This window comes from Chenopodium album, chromosome 11 (assembly GCF_948465745.1).
Source record: "Chenopodium album chromosome 11, dcCheAlbu1.1, whole genome shotgun sequence".
NCBI classification, from domain to species: Eukaryota; Viridiplantae; Streptophyta; class Magnoliopsida; order Caryophyllales; family Amaranthaceae; genus Chenopodium; species Chenopodium album.
The window spans coordinates 5,216,331-5,236,039 of NC_137844.1; the positions used below are offsets into that span (position 1 = coordinate 5,216,331).

The 19,709-nt window shown below is 33.4% G+C and overlaps 1 protein-coding gene and 1 pseudogene across 2 annotated transcripts; both read right to left on the bottom strand.

Annotated features, from left to right (window-relative positions):
• Positions 1-10,189, bottom strand: LOC145567223 (1-deoxy-D-xylulose 5-phosphate reductoisomerase, chloroplastic-like). Its single transcript, XM_081626475.1, has 12 exons — positions 9,916-10,189; positions 7,870-8,045; positions 7,595-7,681; positions 3,046-3,171; positions 2,899-2,961; positions 2,666-2,815; positions 2,416-2,483; positions 2,028-2,142; positions 1,819-1,923; positions 1,228-1,349; positions 937-1,083; positions 1-465 (listed from the first exon to the last, which is right to left on the bottom strand). Exons 1-12 carry the CDS (start codon positions 10,004-10,006, stop codon positions 297-299), a joined length of 1,419 nt encoding a protein of 472 aa, XP_081482601.1. The 5' UTR covers positions 10,007-10,189; the 3' UTR covers positions 1-296.
• Positions 10,190-13,592: 3,403 nt separating this feature from the next.
• Positions 13,593-19,249, bottom strand: LOC145568347 (UDP-rhamnose/UDP-galactose transporter 6-like; annotated as a pseudogene). Its single transcript, XR_014095811.1, has 6 exons — positions 19,099-19,249; positions 18,384-18,618; positions 17,215-17,386; positions 16,934-17,134; positions 15,003-15,164; positions 13,593-14,229 (listed from the first exon to the last, which is right to left on the bottom strand). The product of XR_014095811.1 is annotated as a UDP-rhamnose/UDP-galactose transporter 6-like (transcript).
• Positions 19,250-19,709: the final 460 nt, after the last annotated feature.

Consider the following 19,709-nt stretch of genomic DNA (forward strand, 5'->3'; position numbering starts at 1 on the left):
TTACCATAGAGAATTTGATTCTTCAATTTGGATTATAGATTATCAAACATACATCGGAGAGCATTGCACATTTCAGCAGAATGCAGGCTATGTAATGTTATTTTCTCCGTAACCCTCTAACTCGGAGAGCATTGCACATTTCAGCCTGTTCAATTCATAAATCGGCTTTTCTAAGCAGGATTTTTATTCTCTACAACTTTGGAAAGAAAAAAAAAAAAAAAAAAAAAAAAACCAACTATGCACAATTCTGAGACTGGACTCCAAGTAATCTGTATTTCATGAAGTTGTTGGTAGTTTTAGACTAGGACTGGGCTCAAGCCTTTGGTGGACACCAAACTGGCAGCATAATCCCGTGCCCAGAGGTCATAATGCACGATTTCTTCCAATGAAGGTGAATTCACCAACTCATCCCGATGTTTGGCGCAAGTTAGCTCCACAACTTTAAAGATATCCAAGTAGGCTATCCTGCAAACCCACGATACATATTTAATTGTTAGCTTCACAATAGGAATGCTCAGCAAGTCGAGAAGACACCATAAAAACTTGAGAAGCAGTTAACATTAACAAGCAATTACGGCTAACAAGTATACAATCAATTTCCCGAAATAATAACGAAGTAGAAAGGAAACCACCCAGCATAGGAAGTGCACACGCATGCAACCTTAATATCCTATCATGCCAATCTTTCATATTTTTGTTATCAGAAAATGCAAGAGTGACATAAAAGAGGGCAATTAATATTCATGAATGATAAAAAGAATGCAGTTTTTTCTTCTTTGTTGTTGCAGGCAACAAAGTTTCCACTTCAGAAAGCTTGCTATTCAATTCCCTACTAGACTTTAAAGTGTAAACTATTGTAATAATTAAAGAAAAACGAATTTACTGAAAAAGTTCAGAAATTAGAGTTAATTATAGCTATAGGTGAAATTAACATACTTCTCGGCAATGAACATCTCTACGGCTTTCTCATTAGCAGCACTAAGAACCCCAGTCATAGTGCCTCCAGCACGTCCTGCAGAATAGGCCAGATTCATAGACGGGTACTTTTCATTGTCTGGAGCTTTAAAAGTCAAGGGACCACACCTGCAATATAGCATTCAACACATGACTTTCAAAATAACCAACTGAGAGCAAGTTAACAAGTGTTTGTCAATAAAAATCATACCTGTCAATAAAAATCATACTTGCTGACTGCTCAAGCTTATATAAATGGGAGAGCATACTTACTTGACGAAATCAAGGCGTGGCCAAGTTAGTTCTGAGCAGTATACTCTATCTGGCCACGACAGTGTGTACAATATAGGTATCCGCATATCAGGCCAACCCAATTGTGCTATGATTGATGAATCCTGTCATGGCAGAAGTTCATGAAAAATCGGGAATATTTAAGGCAATTGATAAGGCATCTAGTGCTTCCTATATTATTACCAAAAAAATCAAATTAATTATTAATTCTGACTCCCTCACTTTCACCTTGACAGTCCTAATTCCTGATTTCCACCTTGGGATATTGACAGTCCAAGATGCTGATTACAACCTTTTGCAATCAGGGTGTAACAGATACATGCAATTATTGGTCATATTTTGGCACTTAATGTGCATGAAATTGTCAACTATCAGACTCAAATTGATATGAAAGTGCATCACGGACATCTAATATAGGAGAGACGTGCCACATCATGTAAGAAAAATCTTTTGACTGCATGATACTGATCTGCCTCAAAATGTAGACAAAGTTATGACCGCAGTCTGCATGGGACTAAGCAGCCCTGATCTCAGCTAAGCTAAAACATAATTGATATTTAAAATGAGACAAACCTGCGTTTCAATCATTGAATGGATGATTGACTGTGGATGAATCACGATGTCAATGTCATCATATTCAGCCCCGAACAAGTAATGGGCTTCAATAACTTCTAGCCCCTGTCAATATTTTAATATCAGGAAAAATAACTCAAAGCAGGAGGGCTTATGGCCCATCATTTTTTTTAAAGTACACTGCTCCATACAATGCAACAAGAACAGACCTTATTGAACAAGGTAGCGGAATCTATTGTAACCTTCTTCCCCATATTATTCCAAATAGGATGATTCAAAGCACCTGCTACCGTAACCTCTTTTAGTTTTTCAACAGGCCAATCTCTTCAAAACAGAAAAGAAAACACAAAAGGAGACAAAAAAGGTAAGTAACTACTATACTGTTGGGAATATTTGTTGCTGACAAGCAGTCTCTGGTAAAACTGAAAAAAATAAAAAAATAAATCTAACCCTGTCCTTCCCCCACCCCCCAACCTTCAATAAAACAAAATGAGGTAAGTTGTCGTTGCATGCACAGCAGGAAACGACAAAATATCTCTCACCCACATTCATCATATCTAGGTAATTGAGATCTACAAAACTAAATTGTTCACAAACCTAAATGATCCACCCGATGCAGTCAAAATAATGCGTCTAAGAGATCCCTCTGTCAATCCTTGGATACACTGAACACAAAAACTATTTGTCAGTTGGACTTCTTAACAAATTCACAATCACAGATAGAAATCCATAATCTACAAAATTTGAGAAAACATGAAGCATCCACCAAATAACACACCCAAACATCGTTGATGATCAAAGTATCTCCATATAAAGTCATAACTACATGCAACAAATACAAACTGACCTGAAATATGGCAGAATGTTCAGAATCAGCTGGGAGAATCTTCACATTATGCTTGCGTGCAAGAGGAAGCACAAAAGGACCACCAGCAATGAGGGTCTCTTTATTAGCTAGGGCAATGTCTTTGCCTGATTCAATAGCTGCCACTGTAGGCTAGAGAAAAGAGAACCAGTAAAACCTCAGAGCTGTAAGACTGTTTAACTTGTTCAAAGATTTATGTATGAGAAATCTAATACCTTCAGCCCTGCACAGCCAACTATCCCTGTAACTACTGTAGCAGCATCTGGATGGCGTGCAACCTGTTAGGATAGAAGACAAATACTACTTTAAAAATACACTATCAACAATGATGCACCGGCCAGAGTGATTGAAGTCATTATTACCTCAATTAAACCCTCCTCGCCTGGAATAATTTCTGGCTTGTGCTCAACATCAGCTATAGCTTCTCGGAGTTCATCAATTAAGGCCTCATTTCTAAGGGAAACTAATTTGGGTTTAAATCTCTTGATCTGAAATCATAATTATATGTGATAAGTAAGACAGAGGACTTGAATTAAATGGGCACCCAACAATATAGGGGGTTAATTACCCCTCAGCCCCTTTTTTGTTACCAACATGCTCATACTTGAGAAAGTGGCTTTATGTTCTTCATTCATGGAAACCTTTTCATGAAACTACATTCTATGAGACATAAGAATACAAATAGCTTATTATGTTTTTGGGTACAAGTAAGAAGGAGATCAAGTGAGGCTCCGGTAAGGAGACTAAGTATTGGGATCGTGAGGGGTAGGGGAAGAGGGTGATTAAGAGTGATATGAGTGCGTTGGGAATTGAGGAAAGTATGGTGTTGGATAGGGCGGTGTGGAAGGAAAAATTCATGTCAATGACGTGTCATGATTACATATATGTACTTTTACTTTTGTTTATTTTATCTTAGTATTCTTTTGCTCCCTCCGTTTTTTTTTTTTTTTTATTTGCATCACTTTCCTTTTATGGGTGTTTTTTTTTTTAATGTATCACTTCTATATTTGGTAATTTTATACTATATTTTATCATTTCTCTCTCTTACTTTAAACTCCACTTCAATTATTTTATCATTTCTTTTTCTTCCATGGCCCCCACTTAAATAATAAAAATATCTATCCTCTCTCACATACTTTCTCTTTCATGGTCCCTAGTTTACTTTTAATATAATAATTTATTCACCCACTCACAATATTATATTATTCTCCTAAAACTTCGTGCATTCCCAAGTGATGCAAATAAAAAAAAATAAAATAAATAAATAAAAATAAGCGGAGGGAGTATTATTTTATTACCCACATCGTGTTTTATGAGCTTTATTGATTTTCTTCACTAAAGGTTTTTCAAACCTTTATGATTTTTTAAGTCACACGTTTTTACAACTCCTTTAAAACTTTCTTGAATTTTATTCTTGGTTCTCTTTACTTGGATGTTCTTTCTTTTCACTTTACACACCCTTTTTCAAACACTTTCAATTGATTATCTTGCTATATCCCTTTTTCTATATCAGACGATTCCTTATGATGATTCATGTTAGCCAACCCCAAATCATTTTGGGACTAAGACTTTGTTGCTATTGTTGGTACATGTACTAGTTTGAACATTAGTGTCAAACCTATTAATCACAATTGAAGATCTCCAAACCTGTTAAATTTTTAAATAGTATGAGAGAGGGCAGTTTATTTCTTTACTTAGGGGGTGTTAGAAATTAAAGAGTGGAAGTAGTGGTGGGATTGCAAAAGTATGAGTATTATTGCATGGAAAAATTCCTTACATTTGTATGGTAACTCCTAGTATTTATAGTAGTGTGTATGTCGGTTCTTGCTTCCACCGACATACTTCTAGATCATTCTAGGTGATAATTATCTAGGACTTTCTAATTGGATAGATATTTATCCTAAATATTTTCTTAAGCATTTTCTAGAACATTTACAAGATATCTTAAATCTATTAACTAGATATTTAAGAATTTTCTAGATTAGCTTATTTTTAACACTCTCCCTTATTCAGAAAAGTCTTGAACACCGAGTTGTCTTTGAAAATGGAGGAATTTATCCGTTGGTAGTGCCTTTGTGAACATGTCTGCGAGCTGCTCCACAGTTTTGCAGAATTGTAGCTTGATTTCTTGTTTCTCGACTAGCTCCCGGATGAAGTGATGTCGTATCTCGATGTGTTTTGTGCGACTATGAAAGATCGGATTCTTTGCCATGCTGACATGTTGTCACAATAAATTGTTGTTGGTTCTTCTAAAACCTGTTTTAGATCAACAAGAATTCTCTTGAGCCATACAGCTTCACATGTTGCGCTTGTGGCCGAGATGTATTCTTGTTTCTTTGATGACCATGAAATGGACTTGGATCCTTGATGGAAAGGAGAAAGTAGATGCATCACTCTATAGAAGCATGGTCGGATCTCTCATATACCTCACAAATACATGACCCAACATAGTACATGCAGTAAGCATTGTCTCTAGGTTCATGAACAAGCCTAGCAAGGCACATCTTGCAGCAGCAAAAAGGATTATCAGATATATCAAGGGAACAAAAGGCTATGGAATATTATACGAGGAAGAAGATGACTGCAAGCTCTCAGGGTCGGTTGTATAGACGACAGGAAAAGTACAAGTGGCTATGTGTTCCAGCTAGGATCCAAGTCCATTTCATGGTCATCAAAGAAACAAGCAATAGTTGCACTATTCTAGAACAGGTGCGTAACATGTGAAGCTGTATGGCTCAAATCTAGAACAGGTCTTGGAAGAACAAACAACAATTTATTGTGACAAAATGTCAGCCATAGCCATGACAAAGAACCCGGTCTTTCATAGTCACATAAAACACATCGAGATACGACAACACTTCATCCGGGAACTAGTTGAGAAACAGTAATCAAGCTACAATTCTGCAAGACTGGGGAGCATCTCGCAGACATGTTCACGAAGGCACTACCAACGGATAAATTCCTCCATTTTCGAAGACAACTCGGTATTCAAGATTTTTCAAATTATGGGGGAGTGTTAAAAATAAGCTAATCTAGAAAATTCTTAAAATATCTAGTTAATAGATTTAAGATATCTTGTGTAAATGTTCCAGAAAAATGCTTAAGAAAATATCTAGGATAAATATCTATCCAATTAGAAAGTTCTAGACAATTATCACCTAGAATGTTCTAGAGTGAAGTAGAAAGACGAAGTAGAGCTATGTAGTAGTATGTCGGTGGAAGCAAAAACCGACATACACTCTACTATAAATACTAGAGTTGCCAGCAAATGTAGGCAATTATCCATGCACTAATACTCATACTTTTGCAATCCACTACTACTTCCACTCTTTAATTTCTTAAAGGGGGTGTTTGTTTAGAAGAGGTTTTCAGCCATTAGAGAGAGAGGTTTGAGGCAAAAAAGCCGCTTGAAAACTCAAACCTCAAATGTGATTTTTTGGCTCAGAAAGGATTGAGAGAGTTTTGAGTCCAAATAGCTAATCTTGAAAAAACTAGTACTAGGAGCTTTTTGTTGAGAAAGGTTTATTGTAGGCCCCATTCTCTTCACCTTAAACAACAATATTCGGTAAAAAAATGATTTCAATTCTAAATACTACCTCCGTTTCATATTAGTTGCAACTTTTGGGTATTATTTATTAGATATAAAATATTCCAAAGTTGAAACAAATACGAAATAGAGGTAATAATAAATTAAGTTAAACAAAAATAATTATTTTTATTTTTATTTATTTATTTATTTATTGACATATGCTAACTGAATTAAATTATTACAAACTATGGTATGAGTTCACTAAACTACTCAAAGGAGCCTTACTAGCTTCTTCGTGATAGGAGTATTAATCAATAAAAACCAGTAACTTCTCTGTAAAAATAAGTTATAATTTGTAAAAAATTCAATTTCAGCAAATCTATTTTTTTTTTTTTTTTTTTTTTAGTTCAACAAAAATAATTTTAGTTTAGTTAAAATCTAGTGAAGAGAACAAGGCCATAGTAAGAGGAAATGACTCTTCTATCCTAAAGTTGAACAAATTTACACCCCTTTACCAAGTTTGCCTAAATTGATAATAAATAATGCATATACTTTTATTTCTCATTCTACACAATAAAGTAGCCATCAACTAATAGCTACTCCCTCCGTCCCTTTTTTACATTCCTGTTTGTAAAATTACACGGGAATTAAGGAACTAAGAATAAAACAAATAACAATAAAACAAAACACAATGGAAAGTACAAAACATTAAATGATGTCTTTGAGTAAAAGAAAGATATATTAATATTTAATGATGTCATGTCATCAATCCTTTGCAAAAAAAAAAGGACCAATAACATGCTCCTAATAGAAAATTAAGAATCAATCATATTCATCTAAATTTAGGAGTGAGAATAGGAAAGTAAGAGTGAGGAAAATAAGAGTGAGCATTAATTACATAACAGAAAAAGAAGGATAATTTGGGATATTTGGAAAAAAAATACTTACTAAAAAAGGAAAGGAGGAATGTAATTTTGGAATATCCAAAAAGGAAAGCAGGAATGTAAAAAAGGGACGGGGGGAATAATTATCAAACACTTTTATAGAGAACACAAATAGTTACTACAAGTAACTACTCAAACCAGCTTATGCAAACAACTAAGAAAAATAGTCAACCTTTCACTGCTAAACAAGGCCTTAATATAAAACAATTTGCCAGAAATCTCCATATCGCACTTAGTATTAAATTACTCATTGAGGGTTTCTTAACTTTCTTTTAGGCACCATAAATTGTGATTGGATAAAGAAAGCATCTCAACGGTGGCATAATATTCCTATGAAGCATTAAAACAGTTGCAATCACACTTTCATTCATACAGTATTAACAGATAAGATGAAAGGTAGCAGGTAACGATGGTCCGCATTATTGATAGACTGTTCACCTGATCAGCAAGAAGAGTCACATTTGAACCAGCAGCGAGAGCTACAACTTGAAACTTATCTTGGTGTTCTGCAACAATGCTTAAGGTCTGCAAAGCACGAGTCTTGATTAGAACAGCAAAAGATAAGACAAACTAAAAACATATTTTCCTAAAACATACACAAGTCAAAAACTCGGCATTGTGAAGACGTGGCACTTTCAAAAAATAGATAATACATGAATGAAGTTTCAGGTGCCCAAATGTTGCACAAAGTTCTTTAGCAATAGTGTGATTACCTGAGTACCAATAGAACCAGTAGATCCAATAATTGAAATAGGTTTTGGGCCATCCCAAACCTTACGATCAGGCTCCGCTACTGCTCTTCCTGGCCAGGCTGGAGGTGGTGTCTGAGCTGAACAACAGATCTTTTTGCTAAACGTTTGAATGTCCTTCCTTTTGCAAGAGAGATTACCTAAAAGTACTTGGAATTAAAATGAATTCTACAATACAGAAAGCAACATTAAACTTATATTTTTTATTTATTTATTTTTTTGAAACCACGTTAAACTATATGTTTGGTCTCAAATTCCCAACTTACTCCCCCCCCCCTGTTTTTTCATTTGTGTTTGAGGGGTGGGAGCGGATGGAGGTTAGACAAATGTTTAAGAGTCACATAGCTAAAAGAGTTTCTATTTTTTAAAAAAAAAAAAAAAAAAAAAACAGCTTAAAATAGTCCTAGATTTCCATTGACTACCCAAATTTTAAAATGTCAGTATGTGTTATGTTGGTTTGCCAAGTCAACTAATTAAACTATGCCCACTAGTCCACTACTTACTGAGGCCTTTGTGGAATTGTGGAAGTATAGCATATACCTATTTGAACTTTGAAGTGTGTTTGGAAACTCGATAGAGCCCAAGGAACTATATAAAGAAGGGAGTAAAAGGATCTTCGATGATTGTTAAAATCCCATCTTGAATAAATTTACCAAGTTAAAAACCCCTAATTTGACTGTATCAAGTACAGGGAGAACTGAAACTGAAGGAATAGGTTACCAGGGAAGGGTATACGTTGAGTAAGGAAGGAGCAGGATATTTTTAAAAAATAGCACTGATATAGGGCAACTATAAGAAGGCGGTCAGCAACTTAAGACTAGGAAATGGAGATGTTTAGAATACTTTTCTTGCTTGCAAATCATACAAGAAAAAAATATATAATAAAAAATAGGAAACTCATTTGATTGCAAATGCTTGATATCATAAATATTTGCACACAATACTAATAATATGCTCTATGAATAATAAAAAAAAAAAATAGCAAAACTAAAAGATGTTTCACTGTCCCCCCAAGTCCTCTTAACACAATCTTAAAAGGCATCTGCAAGTCCATGGAACCAATTTGATATATTCCTTCGCAAAGCAAATAGTATGTTACACAAAATGAATTAGCAACAAAGCTCCAAGCAATCCAACTTCATAAAAAACTCTCATCAAATCCATCAGCTCAAAACTCATAATCTAATAGCTTTTACAACTAAGTCCCTAGAGTCATGGAAAAATTAAAGGTCTAAACAGCAATCTAAATTTTGTACAGTCGATGCATTTCAATATTTTCTTTCAGAGTATTAAATCCTGCCATAATCTTATGGATGGATACAATATTAAAGTTGAACTCAAGCATGCTAACTAAGCCTCTATTAGCACTCCCAGGGTGTTCGTAATACACTCGGCCACTCGGATGCACCATGACATGTGACACGGACACACGGTACACCCACACTCAATTTTTGATCATTTGATCATATTTAAAAGCTAAAGCTCTCCCAAATGCGCACCGAAATCCTTCTTTGTACAGTACACCCCAGTGTATAACAGAAATTGCGTAACAAGCCCGAGATGGGCTAGAAACTAGACAAGGTTCCATAAAAAGTACACTTAATAAATAAAAAATGTTGACCCTCCAAGATAGGATTTTTAACCAACAGTTCAGAATAATCTAGGCTTCAAGAGCACAAAAGCATAGTCAAATCAAAAAATTCCAATATAAATCCCGTCTTAGTGATAATAAAAAAGCATGAAATAAAATATTCTCAACATGTTAAGCGTTATAAACAATACAAGTAAACAATATTTACTAGCAACAATATACACCAACCCCAGATAAATAAACAAGAAATTGCTACTCAACAGCGACTTAAACAGTCAGAAATTCTTAACACCCAAATCACCAAAACAGTAGCAGAATCAATTAAAATCCATTTAAACAAAGAAAATGAAAGCTAAAAAAATTCCACAAATTATTAGAACATTAATTGATAATTAGAGGGACAAAGATAAAGTTTATACCTTTAAGTTTAAGTTGCTGAGTTGAAGAATTAGAGGAATCTAAAAAGGAGATAGCTCTTATCTCTGCTGTTGACAAGAAATTTAGAGCCATTGGAGCTCTGCTTCAAACTGTACACCCAGAAAGAAAAAAATTATTGGACAAAATTATTTTTTTTACAACTTTTTTGTAATGGGGTAATGCAATAATGCCCCTTTTAATTGAATTTATATTGGTGAAAATTTACAAAATAGGGAAGAAATTTGAGAGAATAACGTTAATGGGGCGGTGTTTTTAAATAGGAAAAATAACAAGGATTGGCCTTGGATAAGAGTACAATTGTGGCCCAGCAAAAAACCCAAGATTAAACCCAAAAATGGGGGAAAATAATTCAAAAACAATCAAATCAAACAAAATTTGGGATTAGTGGACGACTGGCCGAGAGTATGGGCGTGTTCGGCAAAATATAGCTGTAGAGGTAACTGTTAGCTGTGCTGGTGGCTGTTAGCTGTATATGAAGCTGTTAGCTGTCAACTAGCTGTTAGCTGTGAAAATAAATAATTTAGTATGAGTGTTTGGTAAACTAGCTGTGAACTGTAAAATTCTAAAAAAAATAGAAGAAAATTCAACAGCTACCTAGCTTTTCACAAAAGTTAATAATGTTAACTTTTCACAAAAGCTACTTCAACCACTAAACTCTACCCCCACCACTACATTCCCAAACACTCATAATTTTTTCTATGTAGTGGTTTGAATAAGTCAAACCACTAAAAGCTACCTAAAAGCTACCCAAAAGCTAGTGCCGAACACGCCCTATGTTTCTGCTTTCTACTCCCTCTGTTCCTAAATTTGTGCCCCATTGCAAAAATTTGGGTCAACTTTTATAAACTTTGACTATAAAATACTTTTAATCTATAAGTGATAATATAGTCATGTGAGATCTTGTTTGATGCATCTCATTGTATATTTTATTAATATTTAGTTTTTATAAGTTTTACACGTATGAAAATGGAAATATAACCGTTTTAAAACGCTTGTTGGAGACCGTAAAAAGTCAAATGGGGCAAAAAATTAGGGACGGAGGGAGTAGCTGTGAGATTCTGCTTGCACTCATAATATACTACGTATATTAATATGTACTCCCTCTATCTCTTTTAGATTGTCCTACGACATACCCGTAATATATTTATAATTTGTTATTTAATTTAATCGATATCATAAATGATTACAAGAGATTATGAATTTGTGATCTTACTTTCATATACATGTACTTTTGGTCACATTAAATTTGTTTACCACCTATTTCATCCTTTTAAAACTTAATATTTTTTTATTTTTTTTATTGAAACAAAAAACTTAGGGTTCGTTTGGCATTGCTGTGGTTTTCTGTTTTTTGGTTTTTTGTTTTTTAAAAGTATATGATATATGTCCCATAATTAATCAAAAATTATATAAACTTATTAAAATCATGATAATTTTGAAAACTGACAACAGAAAAAGTGAAAACACCTTTTTCTTGTTTCCTGTTTTTGGTTTTTGGTTTCAAAAAAACAGGAAACTGAAAACCAAACATGATGCCAAACAAGCCCTTAATATTTTTAATCATGTTCTAATGGGTTAGTTTGTAAAATATAAGTTTATCACCTCAAGAAACCAAAAAAACAAATTAAGTGACAATTACAAATATCAACTAGTTAAATATACTTCCATACTTGTTGATTTTGTTAAGAGAATGTCACGCTTGTTAGATATTATTGTTGACTTATTTACATTTTTAGCACTTGATTACAAAACTATTTTGTTTATTAAGGTGATAAATTGGGGTAATGAATCTCAAGACAATCTTATAGGATAATAGGAATGGAGCTATAAGAGTAGCTACCAGAATAACTTAAAAAGGGCATCATCTACTTTTTTGAATTGAGCTGAACTGAACTGAATATTTTATGAGAGAAAAAAATTAGAAACTAAACTGAACTGAACTGAATATTTTATGAGAGAAAGAAATTAGGAACTGAACTGAACTGATTGAAGCTGAATTGAACTGAAAATAAGCTGAAGAGAACAGACCCTAAGTACGTAGTACTACTAATATGTAGTTTCACTCTTTATTTTATGCATATTTAATGATAACTACTCATTTTTGTTCAAAAATTATAATCCATAAAAAATATTAAGGAAATACGAAATTAGATTACAATTAAAGATGTTAAAAAAAGACCCAATCTAACTCGAAGCGATTTATTTCATAATTTAATCTGTATAGACACAATGAGTAGCCTAATTCATACCCGAAATGACCCAACCCGAACCTTGTCGATGACCCAAGTTAGCATCTCTACCATCACAATCTAATTGTTGGAATTAATTCAATTAAACTTGCACCATACATTTTATGTGGAGTACTTATAGTCTTATACTTGTAATATTGTGAATGGAGCATATTGATCTTACTTATGAGCTTGTAAGGATTATGAAAACAAGTGTAAATAAAACAAAAAATACATATATATACATATATATATATATATATATATATATATATATATATATATATATATATATATATATATATATATGAAGTAAAAAGAATAATCTGTGATCATAAACTTTCAAACTAATTTTTTTTTTTTGAAAAATGATTGCCAAAATTATGATCATACATCGACATCATAGTCGTTATTTTAAGTTTTTAACCAATTCAAAAATACTTATGCTAAAAAAACAAAATAAAACTGATAGAATTAGCTAACAAATATCTCTGAGTCTGAATAGAATTAGCGCTTACCTTCTTATCTTCTTCTTCTTCTTCTTTTTTATTTATATTTTTATTTTTATTATATGCACTATTGGTATAGGTTTACTAATAGTCTAATAGTAATACAATGGTTCATAAAGATCACAAATATCATTTTTGGACTCATCCAACACAATGTTTTATAACATGAATGATTGTGATTTTGTGAATGATATAATGATAATTGTTGATATCTTTCCTTTTTTTTTTGATGGATTTAGTTGGAAAATGCGGAGTATTTGGTAACAAAAAATAATTTTAGTGACATTTAATATGGGTTAGGAGTGAGGTTTTATCCTAAGTTATCCCAAGTATTGAGTAATCTGAATTATTCATAAATTTAATTTATAGAATTTGTTTCCTTTTTCAATGATTGTAAATGATATACAAAAGTAATGGTTGATATCTTTCCTTCTTCTTTTTTTTTTTCTTTTTTTATTTTTTATGAATTTTGTTGAACAATATATAGTGACTTAAATAATTTTGTGACAATAAAATGGGAAAAAAAAAATACAAGTTTATCTCATTGATAAAAAAATATGTTTATCAAAAAATGTTGAAATACGTAGTATAATTTAGTGACAATATAACGCAGTTTGAGCAATGAATTTTTTTTTTTTTTTTTTTGAAACCATGAATTGTTTTTCTTGATTCTACATTTCTTTAATAATATAGATATGCATTATTTTTTGTAAAAAAATAGTCAACAAAAGGTAAACAGCTAAATGATTAGCCCTTTTTAATGAAAAAAACCAAAATAAAATAAATAAATAAATAAAATCCCTTTTGCACTTGCTGATACCACAGTAGACTAGGAAATAAGTAAAAAGGAGCGTAATTTCTTAATATCTATCTACATTATATTGATATTAAGATATCTCATACATTAACATAAGTGCACTGCTTAGTAAACCAACTATTGAATTGCATAATGGAAATATGGAATCCCCAGAAAATATGGAGTGGAAAAAAATAGAGAAGCTGACTGCAAAATGGCACAGATCATAACAAACCTAAAATCCGGTACTTTGTATAAGGGATCAAACCGGATCTGAGAAGAAAGACTTCCTTCAAATGAAAGTAAAAATAAATGAGCCTATTAAAGAATAAAATTAATAATGGACAAATATTTTTCCTCAGAAATCTAAAATTCTAAAGCGACCGGAAATCTCAGACTCGTCCTATATACTTGATGATGGTTGAGGCTTTGTATAAATAGAACTTATTACTAGACTTTTTCATCATCTGTGGAATCTTGTCCATGTCTTTGCTTGGGCGTTGTATGGCTCCGACGCTCTTTTCCACCAGGCTTTGATGAGGCATTTCCATACCAGATCATCCCTAATACAGCTATCATCATACCTACTACCACCTGTAAGTTCAGACCTTCTTTCCCGAAAAAGACAAACCCTAGAATTAGAACAAGGATTGTCTTCATATGGCCAAGTACTTGGAAGGACACAGTTGTGAATCTACCGATGCAGATAAACTGGCTCAGGTTTGTTCCAATTGCAATTATGCATGAAAGAATAATTAACACCTGCAGGAACCAAGAAATGGATATATAGGTGAATATAAGAAAATAAAAATCTGATATCAGCAGACAGTAACAAATTGATATACATCACAAACAGTTTCTACTCCAATATAGATATATTACATCTGCGTTAATTCACTCCAACATTTAAATGATGTTTCAAGCTTGTACAAAGAGCCAGTAAAAAATAATCTTAGACCTAAATTTTCCATCAGTGTGCATTTGGCGCATTAAAGTTTTGCCATATAGGTGCAGCATAAGCAGAAAAGGGGGAATATTTACAGAGTATAAAATGTATCAGACTGTGAAACTCAGTCTCACACTTGCACCTCAGTACCTCACTATTCTGGGGGTAAGGTAAGCACAGATATACACTAGAAAGAAATGCAAAAAATGGTGCACAAGATCAGCAGCACATTTTACTCCAGGAAGTTTTCAAATACCTAGAGGCACATATATGACATACTGCACATAGCACAAGTTGTAATAGTCCAGCTTCAGCTAGTATAAGACTATTCCAACTAAACTGTCAATCATAACTTGACATAAGTGGAATTAGCTACATGCATCCAAGTCAAATAGAGTCGAGCACATAAAATTACAAGGAAACTCTTGCCAGGTTCCACACCATGCATGCTTCCTTGAGCAACCCTTAAAGGAGGATAAAAAGGTTAACAGGGCCATTAGCAGCCACCAACAATGAAACTGAAATAGACCCCTCTCCAAATTCAAATGGAAAAACAAATGTTCTGATTACGGATTAAAAATCTACTTACCACAGATGGTGTAGTATAGTTGAATGCATCAATTCTCTTATCTGTCAGCCAGTAATCTAGGAATGGACCCAGTAAAAGCAGGGTTCCAGCCTGCGCTGGTGCAGTGTGGCCCAAGAGGTTGAATGAACTGAGTGAATATTTCTTTTGGAGAAAATGCACATACTGCTTACACAACACATTAGAGTTTAATAATAGGAGCAATAAAGATGGTATGACAAGGTAGAAAGCCTACATCCTATCAAAGCCTCCCTAGTAATAAGAGGAGAGAATGCTAAAATGGAATACAAATGATGAAAAGAAACCATTCTTGACTGACAAGCGGATCTCATGCAAGCCTGCTCCAATACTTCAATAAAAAAGAATACTATCTTTTAAGAGTAACATAAAGTAAAAGTAATTGACAAGAAGCCTCAATTGTCCATTGTCTGCAAACAGATGAGTCGGCATGATAGTGGAAAACTTCCTATAAATCCAACATATGACTTGCTTCGGGAAATGAAATCTAATGATTAAACATAAAGGTCAGAGAATAGGAACAAGCACAAACAATACTCGATCTACATCTCGACAAGCCCCAAATAAACCATGCCTTGGAGAAAAAATAATTTCCTCACAAAAGCTATGAAATCTGCAACGGCATCTGTTAAAAAATTTAATACAAAAAAGCATCTGGCCAGTAAAAACAAGCCTTCTGAAACTTTATAATATATTATGAACTGGCATATTTATAACAAAAATCAAAGGTTGAAGAATGAGATTTAGATTAAAAAAACCTGGAATTACAGAAAATTAAAGGATAAAATATCAAGTTTTGAGTGGCCTTATCATTCCCAAAAGCTAAACAAACCAAGGCTACCAAGTTATCAATGCAATATTCTAAATGCCCTCTTCTTTCTTTACTCTCCCTTATTTATAGCAATTTCGATTCTCCTTCACCTCTAACTACCTTCCTCCTCAAGATAGAGAAGATATTACTAACAGAATAATATTGGAGTATTGAAGTACCTATAAAGGCTATAATGCCACTCCCCTTAAGCCAGTTCACAACATAATTACCGATATACAATACCACGAACATTAATATATAAACTAATGCCTCGATAATAAAAGTTCACTTCATCACCATTTCCAGCTAAATAGCTGCACAACAGCTCTGATTAATTCCCAATCAGCTTCAACTAAAACCAATAACAATCACCCCCAATCTTTTGTTTATAATCACCAAAGCAAACAACTTCACTTAAAATATGTCAAATCATTAAAACTTTCCCAAGCTTCAATGTGTGATAAATCTATTAGAGTCCAATCACTAAAAAGGAACCATACATCTAAAGGAACCAGAACCTTGTTGCATTGTAACAAATTGCCAGCATTGACAAAGGAAAAAGGAGGAAGCAGAATTACTCCCTCCAACCAAGTAATCCATACCCAGGCTTTTCCATTGCATCAGTTTACCACATACACTCATACAGAGTATTAAACATGAATCTGGTCTATAATCCTCTTTCTGATGTATACAACATCCAGCACTACCATTAGTATTTAGTACCATATCTAAACAGAAAACAAGACTCAAAGAGAGAATATGTATACAACATCCAGCACTACCATTAGTATTTAGTACCATGTTGTGAGCAGATTGTGTAGCCTAACCTTATGGCTGAATTGCCTAAAACAGAGAATATATATCCAGTAAATACAATCAAAAACCCTATCAAAATTTTAAACCATCAACATGGCTATGTCACAGCCAGTGAAAACTCTGCAATCATCAAGTCTATACAATGCCAGAAAAATAAAAAACGAGACCTTTAGTTTCTTGTGTGCAAGAGTCATTCATAAGGCCCTATATCAAGCATCAAACCACAACTATCTACTGTCTTTAACTGTTGATGAAGACTACATGGCAATGAAAGTGATTTTGAACTTACATATTGCTGCAGAGCAGTACTCCACACTGCAATTGATGCTGCTACAAAACCTTTCATATTTACGCTCACGTCAGTAACAGTACAGACACCAACACCTATCAGCACGAGCCCAATGCTGAGCTTCGTATCTCTGGAATATCGCATGCTATCAAACACGATCTCGAAAAGGCACAGTACAGGAATCATGCTCAACTTTGCTATCTGAGAATTAAAAGATTAAGTTTACTGCAGGAATAATATGAGTACTGAAAACAGAAGATACAACCAAACTGCTCTCTCACCTGATAAAAACCTACTGAAATCCATTCATGCCAACAATTGAAAAGTTAGCAAATAAGACAAACTTCAACAGCTCCAACAGAGGTAAATGAGAAGGTTGTATAAATCCAAGCCAGCGAAGAACAATCATCATCAAAGTAGTGGCAACAAAATGCAACCCAGTCAAGGTCGTTGCTGCAAAATGTTGTTAATAAAGTCATCACAATGTAAGGAAAATGATGAATATGAAACTGCATATAACATATATGCGAAATCATGAATATATAGGCAGCTAACATGAACCTTGAACCATTGAATCTATCAGAACTTAAGAGATTGAGAGGAAAAGGAGATCAAGCACCAGAAGCTGCATATTCCCTCACTTAACTAAAGCATCTAGACATCTAGTAATCAAGGAAGAGCATATACAATGACAATAAATCAATGGCCTATTACAGAAAAGTGAAATGGGTTTGAAACAAGGAGATGTAATGAAACACTTGGGTAATACACTCCACAAACAAATCTTTCCAAAAGCTCCGACAGTGCCTTCTCAAACATTACTGAGATTAATCATCATTAAAAAAAAATATCTTCATGAAACCCCATTCATACAGGCAATGCTCCTTTTAATATGTTCCTACTTCTACCATAACCGATAGCTCAACCATGACAAGTCTCTGAAGTTTTAACACATCCATATTGATGCAATGAACTTCAAATCCATTTTTTCCACCCTACCAAACGCTTCGTCTTTCTAACTAAAATATTAATATGCTCATTGATATGCATGTACAAGAGTGTTCATTTAAGAGGATAAATGTGTATGAGAAGTCACAAATAGAACACCTGCCAAATAATTCGATATTGAGAACAGCAAATAATATTAGACTAGAATTCGATTGATGGTCAACATGCATTTTTTACATGTGTTGAGCACGTACAAATGTCATACTAATAGTTTTGTTCACATCTAAGCAGTTAGTTGTTAGAAATATGATATCATAAGGCAGCAGGACTTTTACTTCATTGCCTTGATAAATGCCGTTATTTAATTGTAATATGAACATATCCCAACACCAATATTATACAGTTTGCAGTCGCATAAACACACATCACGATATTGCTAAAGCAAACTTCATAAATTTTTCATTCATTTCACCATAAGAAGATACATAAAGGAACTACTAACCAAAACTAAACCCATAGGTAGCCATCAACGCCTTGTTAACAATAATAACTCCCACGGAAGTGACAAAGTTGAACATCCAAGCAGCCGCGTCAACTGCAGCTTTCGTATCTGCCTTGCTAGCGGGAGCCATCTCTCTAAATTAAAATATCAAGTTATAAAATCCTCAGCCCACAGCTTTGTTATAAAATTGGCAAAATTCCATGTGCCAGAACAAGCCTTTTCATATAACACTATTCTGCAAAAATAGAGTATAACACTATAAGATTACCGTAAAAATTCCGCAAAATCATACATTCATACTACATTAATCATGCTTTACTAATAATTAGCATAGTAACACTTGTGGCATCAAAATGCAATAATGTATCTTCAATTCTTCATAACAATTATATGATACACGATCATAACCGACAAGTAATAGACATGTAACAAAGAATTAAACTTGAACATGTGATTAACAGAATTTAACGTTGCACTAAAAATTTAGGAAATTTTCATCATCATAAAAGGTCCAAGAACCCTATCACCCTAAATTTCCCCCAAATTAAACCAAAATCTCAGGAAAACCCTAGAATTTAATCAATTTCAACAATGAGGATCAATAGAATTTCCAGAATTTCCGGAATTTCAAAACCTTACAAATCAAATTAAAATTAACTCAACAGAAATTCATTTAGAAAATCAAAGGAAAAGTAGACAGGAGAGAGAAAATCACCTCAAGCACAAGCTCAATTGCAATGGTGTTAACCATTGAAGAGGAAGTTTCTCGAATGAGAGAGGGAGAGTGATGGAGAGAAGAGGGTCAGTTACGAGTATTACTGATAAATGTTTCCATTTTTTTTTTAAGTTTAATTAATTAATTATTTAATTTTACTGTATCGAACTATGTTATAAACTATCAAGTGCATAAAATCTGTCAAAAAAAAAAGTGCATAAAATAATTTTCGACACAATAACACATGATAATAATTCATGAAAATCTATCGATATTAGACGTAAATCGTAATTGAATCCATAGCTCACAAACACATTGTTAATCTAAGTCAAAGTTTCACGAATACTATATGTTGAGAAAAGCAAAAGCATAAACACAAACAATACTCAAAATTATATGAACACATTAAAGGTGTGATAAAAGATAATGATAAGCGGTACTATACATATAAATTTGTCACAAAGGGAAAACCATGATCCTCTCAAGAACTCTAATGTACATACAAAGATGAAGACTAATGACTCTTTTCTATATAGAGTATAGAGTCTTACCTATTCTAGTGTTCTTCAATTCTTATGTATTGTAAACTTTTTTTTTTATGAGGAAATGTA